Consider the following 20939-nt stretch of genomic DNA (forward strand, 5'->3'; position numbering starts at 1 on the left):
AGGCACAAGTACTGTTTTCATCCACTTTTAAGGACTTTTTTTAAGCTGTTGTCTGCACAGCGCTTGTGCTCTGCTTATTTATTGTGCCGTACCCTACACAGCGCTTGCTCTGTGCTTATTTACATAATCTCCCCATGGCTGCATGCAATTCAAGCATGCATGTTAAAGGCAATCTTGAAATCTTGAAATGCGTGCAACCACATGGAGATATAATATGCAAGCACAGCGCTGTGCAGGATAAACATAAAAATAAGCTGAAACTCCCCATGGCTGTACACATTTCAGGATTTCAAGATTGTCTTTAACATGCACGCTTGAAATGCATGCAACCACGGGGAGATTAGAAAAACAGTGCAAGTGATGTGTTTGTTTACCTAATCTTCCTGAGCTGCACACTTTTCATGCATGCATATTAAAGGCAATCTTGAAATCTTGAAATGTGTGCAGCCATGGGAGATTCAGTAAAAAAGCACAACGCTTGCAGGATGAACATAAATATAAGATGGAACTCCCCCGGGATACATGCATTTCAAGATTGCCTTTAGCATACATGCTTGAAATGCGTGCAACCGCAGAGAGATTAGGTGAACGGCGCAATCGCTGCGTTTGTTTACCTAATCTCTGGTGGCTGCACCCATTTCAAGTGTGCATGTTAAATTCAATCTTGAAATCTTGAAATCTTGAAATTCATGTAGCCGCGGGGAGATTTGGTACAATTTTAAAAAATGAGCGACCTGCACCTCCAATACTGTGATCCCCATATCCAGTACCGGTGATTAACAAGCGACCACGCTGCTATCTCACCCCTTTTTCTCATAGTTCCCCTCCTTTCCTCTCTGATCTTGCCCTATTTCTCACTTTCTTTTCCTTTGCTAACTGACTTCCTTTTCAATACTGAAGCAAAAGTAGACATACAACGTGTGTGGACTTTCCTGGTTACAACTACAAAAACATTTGTCAAAATTGACAGACTACTCTTCAAGGTATGTTTCATAAACTTTACTGTTGTTCTGTTGTTAATTACACGACTATTATTGTCCTTAATACATCATCTTTTTAAAATTGTTCTTTAGCTTGCTCCTGTGTTATATACTCTCTGACTTATGAAATGTATTTCTGGTTGTAGACACTGCCTTTTTTATATGCATCAGGATGCCAGTGTATGGCCTGCAGCTCCTCTCACCTTTCCACAGTTATTTATCTGTGTTGAAATAACATTGAGTAGAAAACAACCAGACTGAAATCAAATAACTGCACGAACGCTACCAATAAAATGTTTACTACCTACTACAACAAGCACTATATAGCCAAATCCTAGCCTTTTCTGCCTCTTGGAGGCTCTGTCAACATCCACAATCCTTTGAAAAAAATCTGTTTTTGATTTTTTGGGGATGGAACGCAAACAATGAACTAGTCTTTCAAACTTAACATATTTGTCTTCAGGGTAAAGCTGTAGTTGCAAATGAAGAGGTGATTCTTAACATGTGGGTCAGTAGGTGTCAAAGTATTTGAGGTTTATGCAAAATTCTAGCTAAGTCAATTTAGCTCATTTAACTGCAATGGTGCAGGTGCAGTGGTCACAGGCCTTGCAATAGCCATAAAGAAGAGAGATTTGAAGTCATGCTGCAAGACTCCTCCCTGTTCATGAGAAGTGTGCAATATCTTTCGAATGTTCTCTGTGTAGAGCATGTATGTCTTGAAACAAAGGAGTGTGTATGTTACTGATGACATAAAGTAAATGTGGTTATACGCAGAGGTTTTATTTATTTAGTCCGTTTTTTTTAACACAGTGTAAAAACAAGTTGGGGTGTTTGACATTCTCAGGGTAAACGTTAGGTGCTAACTTAGGAAGTGTTTCACTCAGCAGGATCTGCTTTCAAGATTTCAAGATTGCCTTTAACATGCATGTAAAAAAAATATATTATTAATCACAAAGGCGAAACCTAATGCATTTACCAATGCTTGTTCTTAAAGGCGTTCCTGCACCCTCTTGCAAATCGATAAATGTATCTATAGTGCCAGCATTACATAGAGAGTTGATAGGAGGGAGAGCTAGGAGAGTACAAGCTGTATGCTTACCTGAAAAGTCTGGGCTTCTGAGAAGAATAGGAAAAGCAGAGTTCAAGACACAAGCCATTGTTATGTTGTTTAGTTCCCAAGACCTGGCATTCACTGATTTTGGGACAGCAGGATACAAGTTGACACAGGTCTCGACCTGACCCACTGGTGAGTCAGCTCTATTGTCCCACTGGTTATTGCAAATTAATCTAAACACTTAATTCAGTGCGCATTCAGGACAAGAGGTGGACAAATTCGAAATACAAAATTGACTTTCTGACATGACTAGTGTTAAAGGCACTTCTACTGTAGCATTCACCTGATCCATCTGTTAATCCGGCAACAGCTGTAGCGAAATACCTCTTCAGTCGCATTAATAGATCTAGAACGTAGTTTATATACTTCACAAGGTAGGTTTGTTGTAAATTGTAAAAAGAATGCAAAAATTGACATTTTCTATTAATCTGGACACCAGAGGGGGTAATTTCAGTGGCTGGGTTGCAATTCCAGCTTCCACACTTGATCAAGTTGTGCAACACTATGCATATACTTTTCCTTAACTGCAAAATGTGGGAGAAGCCATGTGGAAACCAACCTAGGCTTAGCTCTCTTTGAGAAATGTATTTCTAAATGTATGTTTTGATACTCCACATTTTAAACGAAAATTGACTGAATTGAGTAATCCAAGAAAATGTATGAAACAGAAACAGCTGTTAAAAATAATTTACTTTTGTATGTAACATTGTTTTATCATATTTTTATATATTATCTGTTGTGTGATTTACATTTTGAGTCTTTCAGTGGCTTGGCTCATACATTGGCTCTTGACTCCAAGCCAGTCTTCTGGCTCAGCTTCCTCTAGGAATTTGCTGTCTCACAGTGGTAAAGGTTAAGTGCCAAGCATGTTTAGTGCTGGTAACCACTGGCTGCCCCATGGTCTAGAGAAAAGTCCTCAATGAATACAAACTGGCTACGTGTCTGTGGTCATGGACGGTTATAGGGTTGAGCAAGGGAGCCATTGCCCTAATAGAGCTATCCACAGCAGGGCTCATGAACAGCTGTTTGCAGATGCATTAAGTTTCAGATGTATCAAGTCCTAACAATAGTCTGCAGCTGTCTTCACCGAGTGCTATTCAGAGGTCGACATTTATGTTTTTTCGGACCTCTGAGACAGAAGTATTGCTTTGTACAGCTCTGATGCACCACACCTTCACCTTCACCTTTTTACCAGCATTTGCCAATGTTCATAACATCCCTGCCATGGGGAACAAGAAAGTGTTACTAAGCTTAGAAATCTATTTCATCGCTTTAATTTTATGGTTTCATGTAATGTGGTGCTAAACTATGACGGCAGCGTAGCACAGCTCAAGTTTGTGAACTATGTAGTCAATTTCTGAGGCATTTCTACAATGTAATAGTGCTTAATATGTTTATCTCCCATATGTGACAATCTATATTGGAAGAAATAGAAAGGTGTAGTGTATATGAAATGAAACCTCCTGCTATACATTATAAGGATATTGCAATTCACCAAAGAGTTTGTGACCGTATAAAGGAATGAATTCAAAGGTCAAGTTCCTTTCTAAGTTCATGGAACTCTAAGGTAACTTGCAATTTCCTTATAATGTAAAGCATAGGGAACCTTGTTCCTTTTAATACATTGACATGGCATCATCCTTCCACAAACCACTTACATTCTTGGTGTGTTGTTCTTTCATATGAAAGAGATGGGATGTTGGCAGACCTGAAGATTAAAAGTAGAATCTATATCTATGAAAGTCTAAGGGCCTCATTATGAGTTTGGCGGTCCCACTGCCAAACTCATGGGGAGGACCCCACCGCCATAACAGTGACGTTCCCCCTGAGCGTATTACAGTGTTCCTGCCGGGCTGACTGGCGGTAACATTGTAATATGATTTCTCGCCGGGCTGACCAGCAGTAACAGAGTTAGGATATTGGTCTCGGCTGCTCTCCAGAGCAGACAGTGCGCATTCTGATGGTGCTGGGCAGCAGGGCCACTGGCATAGACAATGCAGGGGCCCTTGTGTGGCCCTGAGCACTGGCTTTCTGCCAGCCTTTTCATGGCAGGCTCCCTGTCTTGAAAAGGCTAATGGAAAGAGGGGTTGTAATCAGATAGGTGGCGCAGAGTTCAGCGCCACCCTGGCTGGTTACAAGCCCGACTGCTGTTATGACATCGGGTACCATGTTCCCGGAGTGGATGGTGGCCCCCTGGCAGGGTTGTAACTGGGCGCATGACGCCAAGTTGCAGCAGTCCTACCGTCGAGGCGAGTGTGGTGGTCCTCGTAATGAAGCCCCAGCTTTCCTTTAATTTCCAATAACCTGAACTTGTTGTGATAAATATCTCATTTCCGCTGATCAGGTTTTGTTTTATAGAAAAACAAAGAAGGGAAAAACAGTTCCAGTTTTTCCTATTTAAAATGAAGCTATAGTTAAATTCCATGATCTGCCTTTCACTATGGCCGCTGGCTCTGGCAGCAGGTATTGTGACCTCAAAATGTATTACAGTTGAGCATCAATGTCATTTCTTCATTATAGGTCACAAGACCCCTGTAAAAATGAGATTAGATAAAGGGTTTTATACATGAATTGCAGGCTCCCATTATTATATGTAGGTAATAGAAAAAAAGCGAAAATATGGATCGAGTATTTCTACTTTTATGTTACGAATTGATTTGGATTGACTAAGTGACTGATTTAAGGATGCTGAGTTATAAGGAACCTGGGTGGGAGAAGATGATCCATTTTATAACAGTTAGGATTAGCAACAATATCTTTAGTTTTAGAAAGGCTGATTTATGGAAACGGTATGGGGGCATATGCAGCAGTCTGGGGAGTACATGTGAAAAGTCAAAAGAATGTTGGATTTAATTAATTCAATGTTTGCATTTACCGATGTGCTTTAAAGTGTACTTGACAATCAAGTTAGAATACAATAGAGAAAAGGAGAATATGCATTAAACGAAAATTAGAATTATCTCAGTGGTAATGAAAGACAGACAGAAGTAAAAGGATGAGCTTGCAAATTTGCACATATTCCAATAGGAAGTCATACTTAAATCTCATATTCTATGTTGAGAGAAAGTACTGTACTCCGCTTTAATCACTGTACCCTTAAAAAAACAGTGTTTATCATGCCGAAAAACATAAACTGATAAAGGCATACTTTAAACCTTTTGCAAAGGTTTTGGGGATGTACCAGCAGAAACGTTGTTTCTTCTGCTACTTCTGGAAAACTCTCATAGCAACAGAAACATGTCCAGACATTACTGAAAGGCTTGGGGCCATATTTATACTTTTTGACGCAAAACTGCGCTAACGCAGTTTTGCGTGAAAAAAATTAGCGCCGGCTAACGCCATTCTGAAGCACCATGCGGTCGCCGTATTTAATCAATGACGTTAGCCGGCGTTAGCCGCCGGCGCTGCCTGGTGTGTGTGGAAAAAAACGACGTACACCAGGCAGCGTAGGGGGATATGGAGCTTGGGCGCCAAAAAATGGGGCAAGTCAGGCTGAGGCAAATTTTTCGCCTCAACCCGATTTGCGCCATTTTTTACGACTCCCAACCCCCATAGAAATGACTCCTGTCTTAGCAAAGACAGGAGTCATGCCCCCTTGCCCACTGGCCATGCCCAGGGGACTTATGTCCCCTGGGCATGGTCATTGGGCATAGTGGCATGTAGGGGGGCACAAATCAGGCCCCCCTATGCCACAAAAAAAAAAAAAAAATGACTTACCTGAACTTACCTTAATGTCCCTGGGATGGGTCCCTCCAGCCTTGGGTGTCCTCCTGGGGTGAGCAAGGGTGACAGGGGGTGTCCCTGGGGGCATGGGAGGGCACCTCTGGGCTCCTTCAGAGCCCACAGGTCCCTTAACGCCTGCCTTTTCCAGGCGCTAAAAAACTGCGCAAAAGCGGCCGGACGTCATTTTTTTGGACCCGCCCACTCCGGGGCGCGAATTTTCCCCGGGAGTGTAAATACGGCGCACATGCCTCGGAGTCAATTTTTTTGACAGGAACGCCTACCTTGCATCTCATTAACGCAAAGTAGGTGTCCACGCTAAAAAATGACGCTAACTCCATGGACTTTGGCGCTAGACGCGTCTAACGCCAAAGTATAAATATGGAGTTAGTTTTGCGTTGGAATTGCGTCAAAAAAAACAACGCAATTCCGGCGCAAACGGAGTATAAATATGCCCCTTGGTGTATTAACCACCACCCCTCTTAAGTTTCTTTCCATATTAGTGATGATGCAGAACTGAAAACATTTTCTTTTAATCCAATTACTGGATATCTTTCCTCTCCACAATATTATGTTCATGTTTGGAATTAGAGATTTAGGGCCTGACCAGTAGCCTGGGTGGCTAAAACACGCAAGGAAACATGCCCTCTGCCCCTCCTCTGGGTCAGAATTAAATACAGACATAGCTGAGGTGCAGGTGGTCCTTTACACATCTGCACCCGCTACACCTATATTCTACCTGTCTTTCCTTCTTTCTTCCCAATCTCTATCCCTTTAATCCATTCATTCCCTTCCTCTACCTCCAATTCACTCTTCCCTTTTCATACCCTGTCTCTGTTTCACTCTTTTCCCTTTTGTCTTTCACTTGTCCTTATATTTCCTCACTGCCCTCCCCGACATTCCTATTTCAGCCCTATCTTTTCCTTCTCACTTGCCCATTTTACTTGTTCTTACCTCTTTTCTCCAAATCTCCTCCCATTTTCTTATTTTTTCCTCTCTTCCTTTCCCCTTTTTCAGTTTTTCTTTTTCTTTTATCCTTTTCCTCTCCTTTCCAATCTTCCTTTCTTCTTTACTCTCCTCCTCTTTTAACTAAGCAAAAGAGTGAAAACAGAGCCTAACCCCAGACGACTTCTGAGGGAGCAGCCTTGAAAATAACTGCAACGAGAAGTGGGCACAGTGTAGCGTAGACTGGGACCACTCCAACTTCTAGGCCCTGGTTCCACTGCACCGGCTGCACCATTGATAGCCACGCCTTTGTCCTGACAATTTATTTTTTTGTCTATCTCAGATATTATTTTTGCACACTGTGTGATATACAACGCAAAGATAACTTTTCTTTGTGATGGTTGTACTGATCCGCTGCAATGAACCATGCCGATTTCGCAGAATTTGCAGAAATTCTAAGTCATGCATATTGATGGGTCAGGCTTCCCTTTGCAGATCCTTAACAATGGCTGTAAATGCAGTGATGGAGAGCCAAGAGGGACCCTTTAAAGGAACAGGATTTGTAATCAAAAGAAAAAAGTGGTATGATGCACATTGCTTAAAATCTGTCTGCTTTGCCCATGTCTCTGGCCCACATTGTCAAACTGGAAGCTGTTTCCAAAGGTCAGCGTTCTCTTTGTGAATCTATGCCCCCACTGATGAGGTGCTGTATCTCATCAATAGTTTATAACTACAGTTGCTGTTACAAGCTCATTAATACAGATCCTTGAAGGTCTTGAGGAAGGGTGCATTCCCCTCTCACACTACCCTTTTCTTACAAACCACAAGGAGCCTAGGTATTAACAAAGGAGTTGCAAATCCACTTGAGACTTGTAATGTACCTTTATTACATTGTGACTCTCAGTTTAGCTCTCTCAAAGCTGCTGATTTTATATCAAGACCCAGAGGCCAACATTATGCAGTAAACCCCTTTTTGCCACCAATAAGCAGCCGTTATGAAGCAAAAGAACTTAGAACTTTAAAACATTCCAATGCTTATAAATCCCCCAGCAATCAGTCCTCTTCCTTTTTTTATTGCTGCTGCTAAGAACGAGAAGTGTAGCGGTCTTTACATATATATCTGTCTGGTTAGTTTGTCCTGAAATTCTTAGTACCTTTCAGTAAAAGCATTCTAGTATGATTTGGTATAATGATCAGATAATTTGTTTGTTTGCAACTCTGTGCACTCTTGTGCTGAGCCATTCAGTGTTAATTCCTTTATTACCCAATGTGCAATTTAATTGTTTCTCTCACTAGGTTATCAGTTTGTGGTTTTACAGTTTAAATGTACTATATCAAACCTATTTTGGAAGGCGAGGCAAGTGCGGGGATGCGGTCTCTGTGGCCTCGTGCTCACTGATTTATTTGAAGTGAGGGTGCATCTCTAATGGTATGGCCTCACGCATCTTGATCCCTGCCTCGCCCTCACTGCCTGCTCTTCACATGGCATTCTGAACAGCCACGTGAAGATCGCCACTGTCCTCGCACCCCGTTGCTTTTGTGATGATGGGGAATGGGTGGAGGAAAGCATGAGGATACTCGCGTGGGCTAATAAGCCTTGCGCTTAATCCTGTGCTGATTTGGCTTGCACTGATACAAGCATGCGCACCAGTTGCCATTTTAGGCACAACATCTAGACTGCTAAATGATTTTTAATAAACACCGGGCACCAGAGACATACCTGATGGGGGTCCGTCACCGACATGGCACGATGCCATGCACCACACGGCTCGAACCCTGTCTTCCTCAATGTCATCCTTGCACAGACTCAAAAATGCGTCGACAAAAAGGTAAAAAAAAGGCCTGCCAAAAAAGGCAGAAGGTAGCTCGAATCCGGACCTGTGCTTAACTGGCGTGGAAGGAAAAGAACTGACGTACATGTGCCGTGGTGGTGCCTTTATAGGTGGCTGTGACATCACAGACAGCTCCAACGATGCTGATGACGCCACGCGGAACCAACCAATGCCACCCGATGGCGCATGCAGGGTACTGCTCAGCAAAAAATTCTGGATTCCAAGCTGACACTAGGAAATTCTAAAGTAAGGAATCTGCAGCTAGACAGAGTCTCTACCAGATAATGCGTTACCGAAGGTAAGTAACTTGTACGTTAATTATTTCCTATCTTTTATGGCAGGCTGATTTAGCAATCAGTTAGCAGAACGGAACAGGCTGAAGGTTCTCCGGGGTTGAGTCTGGAGGAAAAGCTTAATAAAGCAATTGAGCTGATTACTGTGGACATGTCTAACGGAATGGACAACAAATGTGAGCTATTACTCAAACAAATTATAGCTTTAGATGAGGAATGTTTTTGGTCAGCAAATGAGGCAGAATTCAATCTAAAGAAAGGGGGTAAGAAAAAGAAAGCACTTGGATGTTGCCACGGCAGTGGTTAAGAAAAAGAGGAGATCTGCAGAGGCAGAGCAGCATGACATCTGTGATGTCAGACATGAAGATGGTGCTGAGGGCACACATGAGGGGCATAAAAAAGTCCAAGGAAAAATAAAGGAAAGAAAGTCCAATGGTCAAAAACATAGAATTGTGTCATGTGAGGAATCCTGAGTAAGTGGGGATGTTGAAATTAGTTGTCCTTCAGACTTTGATTCTGAGGATTTGGAACAGGAAACCTTTAACTTGAAGGTTACTGGGGGCCATTCAAAGCGGAAAGGTGATTGTCACTCGAATGTGAAGGATGATGAAGCGTTAACAGACCCATTGGGCCAATATATATTTTCGATTAGTTGGGAAATCCCAAAAGAAGTGCATGTCAGGTTGAGGTCTCAGCAGATAGAGTCTTAGTTACTCCAGAGTTGGATCCTAAAAGTATTTTCTTTCCAGGTAAAAGGTGTCAGAATCCTGAGAAAGAGTTTGACAGAGGTTTAAGATCCTGTCAGGACAGGCTTCTTGATGCAGTGGGTTCTTTAACTGAAATTTTTGATATGAAAAAAGAGGCTTATTTTAATAATATATGAATTGATGTGGACCAATTGTGTCAATGGGTTTAAAGAGTGATGTACCTTTTAGGCACGGCAAGTACAGCTCCTTCTATTGAAAGGAGGATAGGTCTCCTGTTTAAGATTGAGCCAAAACTTGTGGAGTTAGCTAATAAGGAAGAAGGTCCTTCTGCAAATGGTTTATTATTTGGAGATGCTTTTATTAAGGATCTTTCAAGGTTTGTGGGGGCTTTTTGCTCCCTGCAGAAGTCACAGAGTGACATTAAAAAAGTGTCCCAAGAACATGTTTTTGGAATGGCCGGGAGAATGCGGGATTGGTTTCCCGGCCGGAGTCAATGGATTACTAGAGGCTCCTTTGCAAGAAGCTTTCGAAGCTTCCAAACTCAAGGCTCCTACCAGTCTGGGAGTTTCTACCCCGAGAGGCAAAGAGCACGTGGAAGAGATGCTCATGGGGAGAGAAAGATCCGAGGATCTTCAGGTAAGTGTTGACCCTTCTGTTATCCCCTTAAATTGGGTGGCAGAGTTGCCCAGTTTGATCACAGATGGGTTCAAATAACAAAGGATCCTTGGGTTTTGGAAACAGTACGAGAGTTGTGAATAGAGTTTGTGGAGGAACTGGTTCAGACAAGGTTACCAAGGGGTATAATTTTCACTTCAGGTCAGATGAGGTCAGTAGATATAGAAATACAGGAATTGATTTCAAAAGGTGCAGTGGTGTTGGAAGAGAAGGGACTGAGGCCTGTTATAATTGTAATGGAATGAAACGATTAGGTGGTCTATCTTCCTTTCAAATTGGAGGGTATCCATTTTTTGAAGGATATTTTACAGAAGGGAGATTGGATGACTCAATTGGATCTGAAGGATGCATATCTTATGGTTCCATTTTGGGAGGAACATCAGAGGGTTTTGAGATTTGTTTGGAAGGGGCAGATTTGTAAGTTTGTGTGCTTCCGTTCGGCCTATCCTCAGCAATATGTTGCTTTAGGAAAGTTCTTTGTCCTTTGGCAGCATATCTGAGAGAGAGGGAATTATTTTGACTATTTATTTGTATGATATTTTAATCTTGGATCGAGACAGAGAACTTTTGAAAACACATACAGAGTGGGGTGTAGATATGTTGGAAGGTTTGGGTTTTGTGGTAAACAGAAAGAAATCGGTTCTGAAGCAACAAACTCAATTTCTAGGTTTTTTGTAAATACGGTGGAATGTTTGTTAGGGTTACTGAAGGAGAAATTGAAGAGGATAAGGAAAGAGATAAGAAATACTCTGAAGATAACTATGGTTTCACTGAGGATATTAGCTCGAGTTGTGGGCTTTTTGTGTTCTACAGTCCATGCTATTTTTCCAGGCCCTTTGCACTATTGGACATTACAGAAGTTGAAAGCGAAACACTTAAGTAGTGGGTTGTGCTACTCACAAACTGTTTGTCTAAATTTGGAAGCAAACGAGGAACTGACTTGGTGGTTAAGGAACATCGAAGCCTGGAATGAGCGTGTAATTTTTGGAGAGAATACGGATTTGACTGTGAAATCGGATGCGAGCTTGGAAGGACGGGGTGCAGGATGTGGATCAGAAAGAATTGGTGGTCGTTGGACAGATCAGGAAAAACATTTGCATATAAATTGTTTAAAGTCATTAGCAGGATCTTTTGCTGTAAAACGTTTTGCAGACAAAACTGTCAGATGCTCAGGATGGACAGTGTTTCAGCAGTGAGATATGTCAACAGGCCAGGAGGTGCACGCTCGAAGACTTTAGTGGATTTTGCAAACATATTTTGGGAGTGTCGTCTTCAGAGAGGTCTGAGGCTTCAGGTAGAACACATTCCAGGTTTGAGGAATTCAGTGTCAGATTGGTCATCAAGGACTTTCCTTGATGCAAGCAATTGGATGCTAGATCAGAGTGTTTTCATGGAAATAGAGAAACTAAAAGGTCCATTTCAAGTGGATCTTTTATTAAAAACACTGAATGCCCAGTTGAAGAGGCTCTTCAGTTGGAGGTCAGAGGCGGGGGGAGTTGATGCTTTCCTTCAGAATTAGAAGAATCTTCTTCCACACTCTTTTTTACAGTTTGCAATGATAGGCAAGGTAACAGATAAATAGGTATGATACACAGATGGAAGTTGGGAGTAGTGGTGGTCACTCCTTTGTGAAGGTCTCAGGCATGGTATCCAATTATGTTGGAAATGAGTGTAGACTTTACTCTGATGCTTCTGAGGTTTCCAGAAATCTTATGAGGTCCTCAGGGAGAGATTCACAATCTGGTAGAGTCAGATCAGCTAACGTTGGTGTCCTGGACTCTTTCAGGAGAGTTTGGAGAAAGCCAGGGCTTTCATCAGAAGCTTCAAGATTTGTTGAAGAGTCTTGGACATCAGGAACTAGGAAGGCGTAATGATTGGCATGGAATAAATCAGTTTGCTGATGTATGGAGTGGCATCTTGGTCCCGTTTCAGTTGATGTAGTTCAGATAATCAATTGGTCTGAGTTATATGCTGAAGGATTAGTTTACAGAACAGAGGACATGTATAGGTCGGGAATTACAGCTGGACATATTATGGTAAATGGTTTATCAGTTGGTCAGGATATTTTAGTGAAAAGACGCTGAAAGATTATCAGGACTAATAAACCTCCAGGGTGATAGTATAATTCCATTTGGGATGTTGAGAAAGTACTGAGATTTATTGAGAGTTGGTATTGAAATGACAAACTAAGTTTGAGAGATTTGTGTTTAAGACAAAGAATAAAGACGTATTCAACTTCAATATTCTGCCCTTATTTTGAAGAGAGAAAGAAATGGTGTGTGGTTGAATGCGTGAAAGAGTATGAGAGTAGAACAACGTTTTTAAGACCGTCTGGAGAGACTCAGCTTCTTATTTCTGTTTAAGCAACCTTGTAAGGAGTTTCCTCTCCTACTCTAGCTAGATGGGTGAAAAAGCTAACATGTAGGTCTGATGTGGATGTGAATGTGTTTAGGGGAGCTGTTGCTTCTAAAGCTTGCTTGATGGGTGAAAAATATTTTGCAGTGTGCTAATTGGTTGTCTGATTCGGTGTTTTGGCATTTTTATTTCAAACCTGCAGAAGGTGCTGCAAACTGTTTGATTGCAAAGCTCTGAACATGCATAATGTAGGCCTTGGGTCTTGACATAAAATGGAAATTTTCAACAGCCCTGGTGGTCATAAAATCTGGATTTTATTAAAGACACTCATGCTTATATTATTCCTCCCAGTATTTATTCTTCCTTAATATGTTAAGGGGCAGATTTAACATAAGTGGCACTGCACCCAGTGCAGCGTCACTTTTCTTGTTCCCCTTAGCAACCCCCCCTATGCCCCATGTGTGCACCATATCTAAGATATGGTGCACCATGGCAGTAGTTAGGGAACTAGTGTCAACATTTTTTATGCTAGTTCCGAGTTTTGCAGGATTAGCATAAAACATTTTTACTCTAATCCTGCAGAGCTCATTGAGGCCCATTGTAAACAAGGGTGTGCCTCCTTTTAATGCCTGCTTTGAGCAGGTATTAAAAGTGGCAACAAAATGATGCAAGTAAAACACTTAGATTTATTTGCGCCATTTTTTCAGCCTCGCTAACAGGGGAATGCCCCCTTTGCATACATTATGCCTGCCACAGTCATAATGTAGAGCAAAGGGTTACAAAGTGGCGCAATGCATGCACTGCGACACTTTGTAAATGTGGTGCAGCGATTTTGGTCTTGTTTGGTCACATTAGCGTAAAAAAAAAAATGACGCTAATGTGGCGCAAGGAGGCACTAGGGGCTCTTAAACCTGCCCCTAAATGTTTGGGGGTTTTTTCAGGTCAAGTTTAGTATGGTGATGAGATTCATTGGATAGTGACGAAAGATTGGGAAATCTCTGTTTGAAACAAGTTTTAAAGTTTTGGAGGGCTGTGTTTAAGGATTGGTCTTTTGCAGCACTATTTCGCAATTACAATAAAAGAAGTAAGGGAACTGATTGCTGGGGGATGTTTATAAGTTTTGGAATCTTTTAAAGTTCTAAGTTCTTTGGCTTCATAATGGCTGCTCAGTGGTGGCAATAAACGATTTACTGCATAATATTAGCATCTGTGTGTTTAATAAAATCCAGATTTTCTGATCACCAGTGCTGTTGAAAATCTACATTTTGTGCACTTTAGGTCTTTGCTAGTGCTAAATTCTTTGAATGAAAGTCATTTATGCATTTGAATACATTTCTAGCAGAGTGCTTTCTCATATAATAATCTGGGACGCTGGCTAGTTTCTCTTGAATAAAACATTTTTTTGGGATTGCATATTGATTGGAGGCCTGAGTGCTGCGGCTTGTCTTGGAGGCCTGTGTCAAACTGATCGAGCAGACAACTCCATTTAAGATACGGCACAGACTGGTTCTTCCAGAAGTTGCATATCTGGTTCTTTCGGAGCTCAGAAAGCCTTTATTTCTTTACCTCTTTTTACATTCGGATGGCATCTGTGACACTTACGCATACTTTTTGAGGTGTAAATTTAGAAGTGGATTTAGGGTGGGAAAAGCTTTGCAATGGTTTGACTGTTGGCTCTATGTTTGCAACATTTAAAGCCATAGAAAACAGCGAAAAGCCTGTATCTCTGTAACTGGAATATTACCGAGGGCTCTAGAGTACATACTCTGAGAATAGATACATACAGAAACAGTGCATAATTTGTGATTTATCATAGCAATTGGAGTTTAAAATGACATGCCAAGTCTCCGACTTCTGCTTTGTAGATATGAAGACGAACTCGGAAAGATATGTTACCAAAAACTGTCGAAGGGCCTGAACTGGAGAGAAAAGTCAGCTGACGTCTGTCAGATTCGGGAGCCTCCCGTACAGGTACGTTGTCTCATTCAGAGCAGAAAGATATTTTACCATTAATATGATTAAGCTGCCATCATTTGAATACATTTACATTGATCCTAAATGCAGGTGCATGCTCCTTTGTTTTTCAAGCCAAGTGTTTCTTCTCCAATAGTTTTACAAAAACCCGTTTCAAAGGGCAGGGTTCCAAAAGAGGCCACTTTGTCTTGGCATTGGACATCTTGTGACCGATGGGCCAAAAAAAATCGAACATTTGCACCCGCAGGTGTATGACCACGTGTGGGTGGAGATTTCCATTTCTTTGTAATTCACAAAGGATTCCAAGCGTTTGCGAGGAAACAGGGCCACTCCTGGACAACTTGAGTGAATTCTAATAAACTACCCTGCGGGGAGTCAATGTATATGTGTTTCATGGATTTTAAAATTGGCTTCTAAGGCATTGATCACAATAAGCTTTAGAGCAGTCTAAGGGCCGTATTTATCCCTTTTTAGCGGCGCATTTGCGGCACAAACTTACAAAATACAATTGTATTTTGTAAGTTTGCGCCGCTTTTGCGTCAAAAAATTACGCACATGCAGCACTAAAAAAAGTATAAATACGGGCCTTAAGTACCTGGGGAATCTTACCAGGCACTATGGGCCATATTTATACTTTTCGACGCACAACTGCGCCAACGCAGTTGTGCGTCACAAAATCTAACACCCTCTAACGCCATTCTGAAGCGCCATGCGGGCGCCGTATTTATTCAATGACGTTAGCCGGCGTTAGCCGGCAGCGCTGCCTGGTGTGCATAAAAAAAAATGACGTACACCAGGCAGCGCCGGCGTAGGGGAATATGGAGCTTGGGCGCCAAAAAATGGGGCAAGTCAGGCTGAGGCAAAAATATCGCCTCAATCCGATTTGCGCCATTTTTTTCGACTCCCAACCCCCATTGAAATGATTCCTGTCTTAGCAAAGACAGGAGTCATGCCCCCTTGCCCAATGGCCATGCCCAGGGGACTTCTGTCCCCTGGGCATGGTCATTGGGCATAGTGGCATGTAGGGGGGCACAAATCAGGCCCCCCTATGCCACAAAAAAAAAAAAATTAATACTTACCTGAACTTACCTTATGTTCCCTGGGATGGGTCCCTCCATCCTTAGGCGTCCTCCTGGGGTGGGCAAGGGTGACAGGGGGGGTCCCTGGGGGCATGGGAGGGCACCTCTGGGCTTCTTCCGAGCCCACAGGTCCCTTAACGCCTGCCCTGACCAGGCGCTAAAAACCGACGCAAAAGCGGCTGGACGTCATTTTTTTTGACCCGCCCACTCCCGGGCGTGATTTTTGCCCGGGAGTGTAAATACGGCGCACATGCCTCGGAGTCATTTTTTTTAGACGGGAACGCCTACCTTGCATATCATTAACGCAAAGTAGGTGTCCACGCTAAAAAATGACGCAAACTCCATTGACTTTGGCGCTAGACGCGTCTAACGGCAAAGTATAAATATGGAGTTAGTTTTGCATCGGAATTGCGTCAAAAAAAACAACGCAATTCCGGCGCAAACAGAGTATAAATATGCCCCTATATGGTGACATATCTCTGTAAGTTATTTTTCCTTGCAATACCTCTCTTTTTAACAAACTTAACAAACAGAAGGATGCGTGTTGGCTCTCTCAATCTTTCATTTTTATGTAGCAGATATTGGCAAACAGCGGAATCTGCCCTCCAAAAGCAAGATGCCAAAATGTGTCCCCCTTTCAATATGCCGATGATATGAGATACTAAATAGCCCAAATCAAGTTTATTGTTTAATCTAAAAGGCATATCATTATTGAATTAAGTATAAAAACAGGTATATACATTTATAATACATGGTTGTGATCCAAATAAACGCATAAAAACTTTAAAACTTTACAGGTGAGTTCATAGAAATCTTTAAGTCTTTTTAAACCGAGCAACATGTTTTGGACTCTATTCCAGCTACCAAACTCGACAGCCAAGGCTTAAATTCGCATGAAAATCTGTTTAAAAAAGCAATTGTTAGCTCAAGATGCGTGAGCTCTAATTTGAGGCCACGTGAAGAGAGTCCTAGGACAGGAACTACAAAACGTGATCATAACTAAATGGTTTATACATTAATACAGTGCTTGAGAGCCCTGAAACGAAACGCATCCAAAGTAATTTATAAAAAATGCGCGAAAAGAGCGTTTACAGAAGAAAAAAAAAAGATTGGAAACATGTCATTTGAACTGTGATAATATAAACTGTAAACAATTAGCTTCACAGTTATATATTCTTTTTCTTACCAAGTATATTTATTTAACTTTTTGCCCTTAAACATCAAGCAAGAAAATATGAGCCTTTGCTTCGGTCTTGTCGATATTGCAGATGCTGAGTGATTCTGGAAGTCTCAGGTTTAAAACACATTTTGTGAATTGCAGAGTGATTTTATAGTTGTAAAAAGGCTATTTGTGCATGCTGGCTTAATTTACACGAACAGATAGCTTTATGACTAGGTGTCTTGTGTGTCCTTAGCACACCACCACACAGGGGAACACTCTCCTACTGGAAGATTCAGTGCTTAATTTGTGCTGGTTGTTTCCGGTGTGGAGCACTGGCACTTCTTTTTGAGGGCCGGCACTTATTCTTCTGCCTCAAGCAATTGCTGCAAGCGAAAGACACATACGGGAAAGCTTGAGGAATAGATAAACAATAAAGCGTCCCAATGGGAGAAAGCAGGAAGCTGCACGAGTGAGTTGAAGGGGCAGGGAGTGGCTTTAAACAGGTGAAAGAGGCCCGAGCTTGCATCAGGATTACGCTGCCTCAGTATTCAGTGTTCCCACATTTAATTGCAGCAGCCGCGTGTTTAAGAGGAGGAGCACCGGTATGTTTTTATTTACAAATTAAGCACTGGGAACATTTAAATAGTTTAGTTCACTAAAGTTACAAACCAACCATGCAACGTTCTGCCAGACATCTATCTACCACCCCTAAGCAGTCTTACTCCGGAAAAATTATCATGCAGAGAAAATCCAGTTCTGCCAATTAAATCTACAAACCATGGCATGGCACACACAATGGAAGATACAAACGTAGGCAAGCACTACTAGGGCAGGATGGAACTGGTTTTCAATGCAAGCTTTTTCTGATCCTGAAGGAAAAGAGTGTGCTGTGGTCCATTTCTGATTTGAGGCACCTACAGCGGGTAAGGAAAATACAATTGTTTCTCAGGATCACACAGAAGTGTCCAGATCACTTGTAGGTTTGTATGAGTGTTTGCTCCAGCCAGGCACATTTACTAACGGTACCAGCACAGATGTAGAGTCCTGTGTGGTCTGAATCCAAAGCGGGGTGCAGTTCACAAACATCTAACACGCAATAGATGGTAGGCTAAAATGTTAAAACAGTTGAGCAACTGCAGACTCCTTAGCCCTCAGCTATATAAGTGAAGAAGCACTGTGAAAAGTCCCAGGAACACATGCTTTACACTGTCAGTGCTCAGTGTGAAAGCAGCAGCATAGATGAGTTAAAAATGAATATCACTTAATTCCTTCTGAAACCAGTCTTAAATTTGAGGGCTGTCAGATTTGTAATAATTTCACTCAACATCAAAGCTGCCCAATTTCATGCAACCACCGACACAATATCTATGGTTATCTTAAAACTATCCTTTTTCATTCTACTAAACATTCTACATGTCTTACACTGTAAACCTCTATCATTGCATGCACTGTAGTTCTGTTATCATGCTCTTACTCCAGCAGGGCAAACAACAGTCCTTCTTTAGCATGGCAAACAATAGTCTTACCAACCCCTGATTCTACCTTGTGCCTGTCTGCATTTAGTAGCTGGAGGTGGTCACTAATACCCAGCATCTAAAGATAATCATTCTCCATCAACCCGAGGTTGCACCTTCGTCTGATGTCTACCTTTCAGACCCAGGTGTGGCATGCTCTTAAATTCCCAGATGTAAGACATACTCATCTGTCGAGAAAGATCTTTGTAAACACGTGGGCGAGTAGGCATGCCTTCCTCATGGTAGGTCAGGAGGAAGTTCCACTCAAGCCTGGAGTAGTATACAATTACTGACAAAAAGTGCTTTGTGAATCACTCCCAGAAATTCAGGTGTAAGTAACACATAAATCAGGAGTGAAACACTACTACTGACAGAAAACAGGTTTTTAAATTGGGTCGAAAGCTGCAGGATAAGGACAGAATTGTTGGGAAGAAAAGCAACCTTGGTGCAAGTAATACAAATGCACATATATTTTCTATAGAATGTGGAGCTGCTCATTCCACAGACCAAATTCATCAGAACAATTGAGTAATTATCAATTGCAATCCAGTGACATGCTTGTAAATGAGATGGACAAACACGGCCAACACATTTGAAAAATTTAACTCATCTTCTTTCCAAAATGTGGTTTTGAGTTTATCTTATTTTTTATTTGCAGCCTGAAGCGGACTACTGTGGTCAGCATACTTCCCATGCTGTGAAATGCATCTCTTACATGCCCCTATTGGAAGATCTCTTCGGCCTTCAAGATTGAAAGTCATGATGACCTCACTATTTTTGTATTAGATATGCTCAGATATATAACTATTGGAAATTAAAAGCAGTCTTATTTTCGGAAATAAAACATCACACATACATTTATATTGTGTTCATTAAATTAAATAAAAATAACCATTCAAAGCTAAGTGTTTCTCTCGCCCTGGAACAGAGAGCTATGATTTTCTTCCAGCCCATTAGTCATGTGACTGCTAGAACAGAGGAGCAATGGGGATTAAATGCAGCTTTTGTGATCCACACAATTATACTTTTATTCTTAGATGATGTATTTTCCTTGCAGACTCCTTTTAATTTTATTTTATAATTTTGTGACTGTGTCTGCAACAGAACTGTTGTTTAGAGACTACAATGAGAAATATTATTTATTATTAATATTAAAAAGCTTTTTAGCACCCACCAAATTGGGTGGAAAATGTAGAGATTTGACTGATTTCTGATGAAAAGGTGAACATTAAATTCAAGTGAAAAAAAACACTTTACCAACTGTTTTTTTCCACAAAGAAGGGCCAGGGGAACATTAGGTATTTTGGTCTGTTACCACTACCCAGAGAAAAGGCAAATGAGGGCTCAAGTTGGGAGCAATAATGTAACCTTATTATAAATCTTAAGATTGTGTTGGTGGGATACAAGGAAATGCCCCCATACACCTCTCCAGTACTTAACATCACTCCTATTGAAGCTAAGTCCTACATTTCCCAGGCCTGGCGAAAGTGACATTTCAAGGGGCCCACAAGGGAAACACGTGCTACATTTTAGTTGGTCTTAAGATCTTGTTGCCAAGTATGATGCTTTTAGAAATGAATGCAGTCCATGAAGTACCTTATTGACAAAGTAAAACTTTGTTCCTCTCAGGGTTTTGACCAATCTCAGACTTTGGGGTCCCACCCTCAATGAGCCATGGGCAGTCAGAGGAGTTCATTCAGGACTGGCTGCACATCATCCACATTTTTTAAAGAGGTCTCTATTGCCACTGGAAGTGAGGGCATCCCTTGATCCCCATTTCACTATCTGCATTTTCTATTGTCCATTCTCAAAGCTAACAACTCACGTCTGGACTGTCAAGTCAGTTCTTTGGAGTCTGTGGGACTGAAGGCCAAATAGGCAGCCCTTGTAGAATTGTATCTGTTTCTGAAACCACAGGAGTAATGTACTACTGCAAACCTACTGCTTTGGCAAGTGCTTTTTTTTAATGGTTTGACTTTCTGGAGTAGTGAGATTAAACAATTAAACTTTCTCTTGTAGAGTGGGAGCAACGAAGATAAAATGTCTGATGTACATAATCCCAAGATACAATAAATGAGCCACTCAAATAAGACATATCCAGCAGCTACAGTATTAGCATGTGGAACCTGCTTAAATGCAGGTATGGTCTTCATGAGCAACACAGAATGTGTGGTGCACTATCATCACAGTGTACCCAGTACATCACACTTGTAGGTGTGGCCTTTTGGCAAGACCATAGTTGGGGACCTTAGTGCAACGTACAGCATGAAGTGGCTGCAACTACAGCAAAGTGTTCCAGTGATCCCAGCCAGTGGTTGCAGTTGGCATTTACAGGGACATAGGCAGTTCTGCACTGCACAAGGTAGTGTGCTGGCATTGAGGCTGACCTTGAGTGGTGCAATTGAAGTAACAACCTTTGCCACCACACAGGTACATGGTTCTGGTGCACAGGAGATAGTGTTAACATGATCAAGGGTGAAGTTCTCAGGCCCACATAAGAACCTAGTGAAAGTTTTCGTACTGCTACACAGAAGGGGAGAAGAGCCTGGCTTTTGGGAAGAACGAGCCCTTTGGGCAGACTCCATCGCA

The 20939-nt window shown here is 41.7% G+C and overlaps 1 protein-coding gene across 1 annotated transcript in view; it reads left to right on the forward strand.

Annotated features, from left to right (window-relative positions):
- EFHC2 (EF-hand domain containing 2) overlaps positions 1-19250 on the forward strand; it is a 234049-nt gene extending 214799 nt beyond the window's left edge. The window contains exons 14-15 of the mRNA XM_069204192.1: positions 14487-14592; positions 19009-19250. Coding sequence (XP_069060293.1) covers positions 14487-14592; positions 19009-19104 — 202 coding nt within the window. The 3' untranslated portion in view covers positions 19105-19250. The remainder of the gene's footprint in view (positions 1-14486; positions 14593-19008) is intronic.
- Positions 19251-20939: the final 1689 nt, after the last annotated feature.

This window comes from Pleurodeles waltl, chromosome 8, assembly GCF_031143425.1.
Source record: "Pleurodeles waltl isolate 20211129_DDA chromosome 8, aPleWal1.hap1.20221129, whole genome shotgun sequence".
NCBI classification, from domain to species: domain Eukaryota; kingdom Metazoa; phylum Chordata; class Amphibia; order Caudata; family Salamandridae; genus Pleurodeles; species Pleurodeles waltl.